This window comes from Octopus bimaculoides, chromosome 1 (assembly GCF_046866305.1).
Source record: "Octopus bimaculoides isolate indiv1 chromosome 1, ASM4686630v1, whole genome shotgun sequence".
Classification (NCBI taxonomy): domain Eukaryota; kingdom Metazoa; phylum Mollusca; class Cephalopoda; order Octopoda; family Octopodidae; genus Octopus; species Octopus bimaculoides.
In genome coordinates this window covers 18,946,860-18,959,069 of record NC_142928.1, presented here as the reverse complement: position 1 = coordinate 18,959,069, position 12,210 = coordinate 18,946,860, and the positions used below count along the sequence as shown (strand labels likewise).

General features: G+C 35.1%; 1 protein-coding gene across 4 annotated transcripts in view; it reads right to left on the bottom strand.

The window, feature by feature from the left end:
• Positions 1–12,210, bottom strand: part of LOC106867686 (protein unc-13 homolog D) — a 467,325-nt gene that overhangs the window by 13,691 nt on the left and 441,424 nt on the right. For all 4 annotated transcript variants that reach the window (XM_089348935.1, XM_089348927.1, XM_089348922.1 and 1 more), the window contains 2 exons: positions 7,752–7,839; positions 2,850–3,012 (listed from right to left, as the gene is read on the bottom strand). In XM_089348935.1, coding sequence (XP_089205061.1) covers positions 2,850–3,012; positions 7,752–7,839 — 251 coding nt within the window. The remainder of the gene's footprint in view (positions 1–2,849; positions 3,013–7,751; positions 7,840–12,210) is intronic.

Genomic DNA, 12,210 nt, shown 5'->3' with positions numbered 1-12,210 from the left:
TATCAGCTGAATAATTTAAATTGCACTCAGTACTCTATCTAATATAACGTGGTTAATTACCATCCAGTAATTAGAATGAACGTGTAATTGTACAGTAATGCTTCTTACGGATCACTCTCTATCTCTCTCCTCTCACTTTTTCTCACCCTTTCTTTCCCTCTCTTTTCCTCTCTACCTCTCGCTCTCTCTCTTTATATAGAATTTTTACAAGTGTTGGTGATTATGGACTTCCATACTAATGTCTGGAGATTCATGATTTTGTAGGGAAAGTTTCAGTCATGGTTTCTCAGTACCTTCTCTTTTATTTGTTTCAGTCATTTGACTGTGGCCATGCTGGAGCACCGCCTTTAGTCGAGCAAATCGACCCCAGGACTTATTCTTTGTAAGCCTAGTACTTAATCTATCGGTCTCTTTTGCCGAACCGCTAAGTTACAAGGATGTAAACACACCACCATCAGTTGTCAAGCGACGTGGGGGGGGGGGGACAAACACAGACACTAAAACATATACACACACATACATATATATATATATATATATATATATATATATATATATATATATATATATATATATATATATATATATATATATATATATATGTATATATACATATATATACGACAGGCTTCTTTCAGTTTCCGTCTACCAAATCCACTCACAAGGCTTTGGTCGGCCCGAGGCTATAGTAGAAGACACTTGCCCAAGGTGCCATGCAGTGGGACTGAACCCGGAACCATGTGGTTGGTAAGCAAGCTACTTACCATACAGCCACTCCTGTTAGCAATTTTTGCTTTTATTTTTTTCTTGAACCCTAGGGCTCGTAAGTCTAGGTACCTGGTTTTCATGACATGTACAATGGGGTGCTGAAAAATTCCTCGCTTTAAGGGTGTCACAAAAGACCTGCTTGGAGGCTCGACCTTCCGATCTCTTTTACAAGGCTTAAAAAATCTGAAGGACTACTACAGTAAGTGTAGAATCTGGGAGAGGAATACGTTGAATAAAATCATAATTAACTGATCGTCTGGTATTTTCTTTTACTCAAAGCCAGGAACTTTTCAGTACCCCCTCATAAATGATCAAGATCATGGCATTCCCCTTCAACAGGATGCCTGTTTTTTGCAGAATTCAAGGCCAGCAATTTTAAGGGGAAGACAGAAGTCAATTGCATCAGTCCTTGTATTTGACTGGTACTTTACAATATTTGACCCTGAAAGGGTGAAAGAAAAAATTAACCTCTATGAGATTTGAACCCAGGACATAAAAAACCCCAGAAGAAATGCTCCTAAGCATTTTGTCTGACATGCTAAGAATTCTACCTGCTACTACACTTGTAGTTTACTCTCCCAAGCTTATCTCTGAGGGGGTTATTTAATCCTTAAACAGAGGGAACAACTCATATGACATCAGATCATGTCTACACATCACTGAGCTGGTATGACATATGTCTTGGGGCCAAGCCCTATTTTATTTCATATATGCCCTAAGCCAAAGGACCTTTATTTACAATATGACCCATAACTGAGGCCCTTGATTGAAGCAACTAGCAGGTAGCAAACCATATGCTTAAGTAGATGTCAATTAGTAAAAATATGTCGCTGATACCAGAATGCATGCTAGTATCTGGCACATACTAACATATGTGCTTAATATGGTTGCTCTACCATTTTGCACAGTATGTGTTTAGTGTGAGTATTAGGTGGAATTTAACATGTGTTTAATATGAGTGACATGAGGTAGATTATGTGTTTAGAATCATTCTGCTTAAAATGTATAAATATTCCTCTGATAAACAGAAACTATATTACTGAGATTCCCCACCCCAACTCTTTCAAAGAATAGGTAGATGTATCTAGAATTGAAGATGTAATCTTGGTCTTGTATATTTTTCATATCTTTTTTTTTTTTTCTCCAATATGCTAAAAGAGAAAAATAATGTTTATTTGGTACTTAGCATGTCTGCTCTTTCAAATATTCTTCCAAAATAAACAGTACAATGTTTCAAAGAACACACAAACAATAATGACATAATGTATTATAAATAATAATATAATGTATTTATGTATACATATATGCATATACATATGCATATATATATATATATATATATATATATATATATACATATATATATATATATATATATATATATATATATATATATATATATATATATATATATATATATATATATATATGTAGGTGTTAGCTTGTGTATATATATATATATATGTATGTATATTTATATGTGTGTATGTATGAGTGTGTGTATGCTGGTATAAATTGATATATATGCTCATATAAACATAAAATTATATATATATATATTTATATATTTCTCTAAATATATATATATGTCTGTATGTATGTGTGTGTGCATGTATATAATGTATGTATGCATAAATATGTAAATATATAAATACATACATACATGCATAAACACACATACGCACACACATACATACATACATACATGCATATATACATACATTCATACATACAAACATATATACATACATTCATACACACACACGTACATATAGTATTGAACGAAAAAAATTACATCTCTCTATATATAAACTGATCCTGTTTGCAGAATCAAATGACAGGTGAAAGAATATTGATATCCTGCAACTAATAACCAAATGGAAATGGAATGTCTCTTAATTGACACTTTTGTCACAATAATCGCAATATTGTGTGATACATGACTATGTTTCACAGTAATATATAACCCTTTATTTTTGCACCACTAAGTTTGTCTTCAATTCCATGTTGTTCCCTAAGGGAATAATGTAGAATCAAAGAAAATATAAACAGATATCTGACAGGAATGAAATTTCACTTACAATTGGAAAGAGGAGTTGAAAACGGGGTTCAAAGTTTTGGTAATAATCTTCGTCTTCTGTGATCTGAGATTTTGGAATAATATTCGAGGCTGTAGAGTGATTACAACATATGGATCACTAAGTCCTGTGGTATCCAAGCCTGGAAGATCCTTAGCATTGATTACTGTTAACAGAAACAGAACAGGAAATAGCAAGACAATTATTAAATATGGAATGGTGAATATTCATTCGATTATTAACATGATCATTGGTGGGTTTTGTTTAAGGATGAAGGTCAATATTTGAAACATTAGATTCTTCTCTCTTCACAGCCACTGAACTTAGTGAATTCCCTGATGAGTTTTCATGGACCTTGTTATAGCTAATGCAGCCATTTACATCTTCCTCTGTTTCTAGATTTTAATCTGTGAAACAAGGCCTATTTAATTGCAACAGCAAACTCACTGTCTCTTTCACACCCAGACACACACACACATATACACACACATATACACACACACACACATACACACACACATATACACACACACACACACTGGCACTCGGTTATGACACTGGATGTTTTAGCTGATCCAGTCAACAGAACAGCCTGCTCATGAAATTAATGTGCAAGTGGCTGAGCACTCCACAGACACACATACCCTTAACATAGTTCTCGGGGAGATGCAGTGTGACATAGAATGTGACAAGGCTGGCCCCTTTTGAATTACAGGTACAACTCATTCTTGCAAGCTGAGTGGACTGGAGCAATATGAAATAATGTGTCTTGATCAAGGACATGATGCGCCGCGAGATATTGAACTCACGACCTTATGATGTTGAACTGAACACTCTTAGCCATCAAGCTATGCACCTTCATTGCTCATACACACACACACACACACATACACGCATGCACACACAAACACATGCACTCACAAACACACTCACACACTCATACACACACACACAAATGCATGCACTCACACAACCCAACACACACTCACACATACACACAAATGCATGCACTCACATACACCCACACACTCATACACACACACACACACACAAATGCATGCACTCACACACACCCACACACAAATGCATGCACTCACATACACCCACACACTCATACACACACACACACACACACAAACACATGCATTCACACACACCCACACACTCATACACACACATGCCCACTAAGGGTCACATGCAAACATGCATCCTCAACCACATCCCCACCACTACCATCACCACCACGACTACTGCCACCGCCACCACCACCACCACCATCAAAAGGCCACCTGATTGACCAGTATGAAATCACTCACCAAATCACCCCAACCTCCGTCCCCTCATTCTACCATTTCTACTGCAAATAATAGTAACTTCTGAGAAGCTGAACTCGATGGTCTCATACCATCTCCACTCACTCGTGTTGAACTCATTTCTCCGTTTCTTCCTCTCCACCTCCACTCAGGCAAGCTCAACTCTCTCCTCTTTCATCTCTCATCACTCTTACATTCACCTCCATAACACCTACCCACCTACCGTCTATCACTCACACTAACCACTTTATTCTTTCCCTCCAACTTTAGAACGTTGACCCTCTGAAATTCTCTTCCAGCTCGTTTTTTGCCCCTGCACTCATCAACTTGCAGCTGCTGCTCAAGAAAAACACTATAGACATTAATTTCACCTGTCTTAAAGGACCTCTGAAGATCATGCATACAATCCTTTTGTCTAGACCAAAACATTGAAAAAAACGTATATTAACACCACTCTTCACAGAAATACTCTTTTTAAACTAATAGTGTACAAAAAAAAAGTAAGATTATTTGCAGTTTTTGTTGAAAAATTGTCAAAGGGAACAAATGTAGAATATTATCAAAGTCAGATTTTATGAAGTAATATAAGCAAAAACGAAACAGGTGGGAAGTGTTAAGGTAAGGAAATTGACTTCAGTTTTCAAATTAAACAATCCATTTCTAAAGGTTTCATCTCCAAAGTTTTTGATTATTTTGTTTTCATTTTTGTTTTGTTTCGTTTTGTTTTTGTTTTGTTGTTTGTTTTTTGTTTTTTTACAAATAACTAACAAAGGAATCCAATTTTATTTTCCAGAACTGAAAATATTAATATTATTTATGCTTATTTTTTTTTTTTTTTTTCGATTTCAAATTGGAGACACGCAAAATATCTAAGGAACAATCACTGGAGGTGGTGACTGAAATAGTTTCAGTAGGAAATGTCACACACATGCACACACATACACACATACACACATACACACACACACACACAATACACACACATGCATATATATATATATATATACTTATAATGGAAGAGAGAAAGAAAGAGAGAGAAATAGATACATAAATATTTATGTCTGTTCATGAATACAGTATAGTAACAGCATATGTAAAATATATACTGCTACAGTTTATCAATAAATCTCTCTCACACACATACAAGATATATATATATATATATATATATATATATATATATATATATATATATATATATATATATATATATATATATAAGAGGCCTGTTGTATGAATATAACTGTATAGATAGATAGATGTACATACATATATATTAAAAGAAGCATGACATAGTGGTAGAATGACAAAAAATATAAGGAAACTTAAAAGTATGGTCTTTTTTTTTTCTTTTAACTTTGATCTGGGTACAATAAACACATTTATCCTTACTGTGAAAAAGCAAATTACCACAGGTTGTTCTTTCTGCAGTCAAAAGAATTTTTTAAAAAGTGGGTATTGAACTGACTAGTTTCAGCGCTTTAAGGATTCGACAAAATTTCATTACTCATTCTCAGTCACAGATAGAGTAGTGGCTTATGGCTATTTATGATATATGCACACTTGGACAGAATTAAATTGGTTTGTCTAATTTGCATATAAGTACAAGAGATGGTAATCTAAATTAATTGATCATTTAATTAAAAGAAGCAATTTATAATGATGGGTTGTAATCACAAATTTATCTTTGCTGTGAAAATAGAAACTTAATAGCGAAACCACAATCGTTCTGTCTGTGTGTGTGTGTGTGTGTGTGTGTGTGTGTGTGTGTGTGTGTGTGTGTGTGTGCACGCATGCATGCGTGTGCTAGTATGTGTGCATGCATGTATGTGTGTGAGTGTATATTCATGTGTTGGGAGGAAACAGAATAAAAAATTCCTCCTGACTAGTTTCAGTTGTTGCTAAAGCTTCTTCAGAGATTGCTTATTCCTATGTTGTTACAGAGAGAATTGTACTAACAGTTACATATAACACAAGCAATAGTAATACAGCAGTATTATGACATAAGCTATGAAACCCTAAGATATTGTAAAAGTAACCTATTGGTTGCTGGTGTTGTTTTGCTTCAGGTCCCCAGTCACCCATGACTGTGTAGAGCTACGATACAAGGATACCTTCCATAACCATATCATCCGCTTTAAGAATGAAGCATGAAATCTGAGGAAAATTTGGCTTCTATTTCTAGCAAGCTGAGTGACCATGTGGGAGCTTTTGAGTGAGATACAACACCAAACTGCTGTTGGTTATAATCAGTGCTTCTCAAAATCTTCTAAACTATCACCTCTTTTCTTTAAGTAATATTTTTCGATGCTCCCACCACTAAGATTTAAACACACCCCACCTCCACCCCCATACCCATCCCACCCCATTTTTTAATGTACATACATGTAATATCAGTTAATTTAGTTCTGGGTATTAGCTTGACACGGGTGGCTACTTACCACAGCATCACCCTACCATAAGCAAATATTTGACACATCAATGCTTAATCTTAGTTATTGACTCGAGACTTTAGCACATGGCTTCAGCTAAACACATTTACATATTTTTTGTGCTTCAGATATACCCCCATAGCTACCAGCTAAAATTTATTTTTGTATTTTGATGTGTAGCTGTAATTTTGAAACATTCACACACTCACATACTGATTCCTCTGTTCATTTGCAACTTTACACTTATCTCTTTATACATATGGACAAACTATGCAATCAAAAATGACACTCAAAGCTAGAATCAACAGCATCAATATACATACATTTGTATATACATACTGCTAATGCTACAGGTGCAGTGGCTGTCTTTATTACATATATGGAGACACAAATTCCGACACTCTCTTTTAAATTATACTTTAGTTTATTGTCCATAATTTAGATACTTAAGTGGTATGTATTTGCTTTTGTTTATTTAATTATTTGCATTTCAAAGTCTATTATTATTGCTGATAATTGTATTTTTTGAGTTAACAAGTAGTTCATCATAATATTACATTAAAATTATTAACTGTCAATATTTTGATAGACGACAAAGACTACAAAAATTATACAGACGCAATTATCACCATTTGAGCGCGATTCTTTCCAACTTTGCCTTACTGGCACTTGTGCTGGTGGCATGTGAACAAAACATTGGACTGACTCCTGTGGAGGTAGCACGTAACAAACACCATTTGAGCGTGGTGGCCGTTGCCAGTACCGCCGGACTGGCCCTCGTGCCGGTGGCACATAAAGAGCACCCACTACACTCTCAGAGTGGTTGGCGTTAAGAAGGGCATCCAGCTGTAGAAACATTGCCAGATCAGATTGGAGTCTAGTATAGCCATCTGGTTCGCCAGTCCCCAATCAAACCGTCCAGCCCATGCTAGCATGGAGAGCAGATGTTAAATGATGATGATGATCACTTCCTTTGTCCTCAGTACCCATATAAAATTTTCCACTGCCCCAGAGAGGGGAAGTACAGCTCATATTTAGGAGTACTGATCTAAATAGTAGAAATACCTCAAAAATTTAAACCAGTTCAAATTAGCTCACATTAAACAGTAAAGGTTCACAGTATCAATATCATGCAGCAACAACAACAGTGATACACTGACCTTTCACGTATATAGTGACATAGCCATGAGTTTCCGATATGTAACCAGCTTTAAGGGCCACCTGTCCATAGTCTTCTTCTGGTGTTTTCTGAAATGAATCAATAGGAAGAGATGAATATAAAGACAATAATGATGACGATGACAACGACGATGATGATAATGATGATGATGGAAAGGAAGGTAAAACAAATGATAATGATGAAAAGAATACTAGTGGTAAAGTGATTTGCTGATGAGAGTGGTAGTGATGATATACATACATACATACATACATATATATATATATATATATATATATATATATATATATATATATATATAAGAATTGAAATAAAAGCTCAAATTAAGCAATCAGGAGAGGCTGTGTGGTAAGTAGCTTGCTTACCAACCACATGGTTCCGGGTTCAGTCCTAGTGCATAGCACCTTGGGCACGTGTCTTCTACTATAGCCCCGGGCCGACCAAAGCCTTGTGAGTGGATTTGGTAGATGGAAACTGAAAGAAGCCCGTCATAAAAGAGTAAAAGAGCAAAACTGGAAAGACATCACAAAACCTGTTACTCAGAATTTCACATTCCCGTTCATCGCACTTTGTTTCACATTTATGTGCTTACTCTGATGTGTGGGTATGTATATAATTTATATATATATATATATATATATATATATATATATATATATATATATATATATATATATATATATATATATATGTATATATATGTATGTATAAATAATACAGAATGGGACAAGGACGCAAAACATCCAGACAGTTAGGTGATACAAGAAAGGGACAAAACATCCAGATAGACGATACAAAGAAAACACGGACAGGTCACACACACACATGCATATGTATGGATGTATGTATGTACGTCTGCATACGTGTTCCTGTCCCTCTATCATGCTTTAAACACTCAGCATTTGCCATAAAGCCACTTCCCTCCTTCGTTATTACATCCCTACTAAATTGAGGGTTGAGTCTTATCTTCAGAGTTACTCGGTGCCACAGAGCCATGAATAAAGCACCCACAAGACCCTGTAAAGTGGTTGACATCAGAAAAGGCATCCTGCTGTATAATCCCTGCCAAAGCAGACATTGCATGTAAGTGTAATTAATTGCAAAGCAAGGTATTTCTTGATGTGGATATTATTTTCTCACCACATAAATATTTGGATAATCATTCTGTAATATGAAACTTGAAGTCATAATGTATAATCACTAAGGAACAATGCTTAATTGACATTTAACAGTTATATGTACTGGTTACTCAGATTTCATTAATGTAAAACTAAGAATTTTTTATATATATTATATGTCAACATCATCATCATCATCATCATCATCATCACCATCATTGTCGTCATCATCATCGTCGTTGTCATTTAATCTCCATCTTCCATATTAGCATGAGATGTATGGTGAATCTGGTTTTAACAATCCAAAAGACAGCACCAAGGTCCAATGTTTGCTTCAGCAGGGTTTCTGCAGCCAAGGCCCTTTACAGAGTGCATTAGGTCCTTTATTCATGGAAACCTGGAACTGACAAGATAAGACCCCCAGCCACCCACCCTCAATTAAGGTACAACAGAACAGGGATGTAGTACATGCATTTCCACAGATCACATGTCTCTATTTCTTATTTCTTTATTGCTCACAAGGGGCTAAACATAGAGGGGACAAACAAGGACAGACAAAGGGATTAAGTCGATTACATCGACCCCAGAGCCTAACTGGTACTTAATTTATCGACCCTGAAAGGATGAAAAGCAAAGTCAACCTCGGCGGAATTTGAACTCAGAACGTAACAGCAGACGAAATACTGCTAAGCCTTTCGCCCAGTGTGTTAACGTTTCTGCCATGTCCCTATTTCTGGGATGATCACAGTGTAGTCTGTAGTATCCACGGATAACCAGTTGATCATTATAATTGATTCATTTCTTCAGGCGATATAACATTAGTTAGAAAATTGCTATTTTTAAATCTCACAATGAGAGATAACATTAATTGATCTACAAAAGAGGGATGCTTGTCCATTTTTGCCAGTATAAAGGTCAAGTGAGTTCTGTGGGTATTTCTCTGTGTGTCTGATGGGGGGAGGAGGTAAGGTGATGGAAATAGAAGAAGGAATGGTAGTTATATGGGGATGGTGGTGTTGGTATTGTTTTGTTATTCATTCAGCAGATGTTAAGGATGGGTAGTACATTCTTTTGTTTGATTTCCTTTAAGGCATGACAGTTTTCAATAGTTTCTGAACTCAACAGGTCATTGAGGACTGCTGGTAAATCATAATATATATATTATAATTATATTACAATACATATTATAATATATATAATTTTATGTCAGTAAGTAAGGAAGTAAGGGAGTAACTCTTAAGCAATAAGAATAAAGAATATATTTCTAAAATGAACATTTACATTCTAAGGTGGTGAGCTGGCAGAAATGTTAGCACACCAGGCAAAATGCTTAGCAGTATTTTGTCTGTCTTTATGTTTTGAGTTCAAATTTCACCGAGGTTGACTTTGACGTACAGACTATTTAATTAATTTTTTCTAACTAAACACTTTCAAACTTCTGATACTGGTAGAATGTGTCACATAGAACAGGGTTTACTCTTAATTTTGTATTTTAGAAGTTATTTCGTCAAAAGTTACTGAGTGACAATGGGCAAATTTGTGTTTGATAAGTGCCAATACACGAAATTCTCAGCTTTTGACTTACTCGCTAACTTCTGCAGATGATATATACACATATTACATATATGTGTAAAAAAATCTCATCATGCAATCAAACCAATGAAAGAGCCTCAACCTGATCACTCAACATGTTAAAGATAGTAGCCAAAGTATCCCCCTACCTAAATCACACGCCCATTGTATGTAATCATCATCATCATCATCATCATCGTTTATCGTTTAACGTCCGCTTTCCATGCTAGCATGGGTTGGACGATTTGACTGAGGACTGGTGAAACCGGATGGCAACACCAGGCTCCAATCTAATTTGGCAGAGTTTCTACAGCTGGATGCCCTTCCTAACGCCAACCACTCATATCCCTAAAAAGATTGTTTGCTGAAGGCTGGAATGTCTTTGATGATGGGTTTGCAGTATCAGTTGATTTGAGGTTAAATAACAACAACACTATGGTAAATTTCTATATTAGCACCCACACGATTTTCACTAAGAAAAAAAAAAAAAAATTTGATTTTTTGCATGGAATCAAGTACCCTGACCTCCTAATATGCTGCATATCCTTTATTTTAGTTCGGAAAAAATGAGATGGGGGTTTCCCCCACCACAATCCCAGAATCATTGGAATTTTTTTTTTCATTGAATGAATTCCTGTGACCTCCTAATATTGCAAAATTAGGTTACTTAAGGCGAGCCTGGTAACTGATGGTTTTGAGGTCTTGTTGTTTGTAACTTTTGGTGAGCCATGGTGCAACCAACAACATGGTAAAAATCCCTACCATTAATTTGGCATGGATGGGTAATATCATATAATTCAATCACAACATATATTAAACACGAAAAAAATTGAAATATTATCATCATTTACATGGAAAAATTGAAATATTATCTTTCAGTATTTTATAAGGTAAAATCTTAAATTATTAATTGACACATTATCAATTATCTTATAACAGCAATGCCTGGAAAAATCATGGATTACATGGAAAAATACGAGCATGGAAAGTAATATTCTTAAGATTATAAACCTGGAAAATTACAGGACAAGTTATTATACCTTTAAAAGTATAGGACAAGCTATTATTTCTAGTAAAGTAAAGAATAAGAAACTTTATATTTAAAATATTGCAGCTAAAATTAAAATTTGAATATTAAAACTTATTTTATTATAGTTTACAAATAACACAATACTTATTTAAGTAGAATTTGGCTAATTTACTACCTTAAATACAGAAAAAAGTGACTAATGAGACAAACTTACAAATTAGCTTAACAGTTTTATACAATAAATTTAAAGATGAGAACTGTAAAGAGTGATCAATTAGAAGAACTAACATTCTTTGCTGCAATATTTTAAGTAAAAAGTTTCTTATTCTTTACTTTACTAGAAATAATAGCTTGTTCTATACTTTTACAGGTGTAATAACTTGTCCTGTACTTTTCCAGGTTTATAATCTTAAGAATATTACTTTTCATCCTTGCATTTTACCATGTGATATTAAAATATACCAGCAATCTGTTCAGAAACTATTGAAGACAGTCATGTCTTAAATGAGATCAAACAAAAGGCGCAGGAGTGGCTGTGTGGTAAGTAGCTTGCTTACCAACCACATGGTTCGGGTTCATTCCCACTGCGTGGCACCTTGGGCAAGTGTCTTCTACTATAGCCTCGGGCCAACCAAAGCCTTGTAAGTGGATTTGGTAGACGGAAACTGAAAGAAGCCCGTTGTATATATGTATATATATGTATGTGTGTGTATATGTTT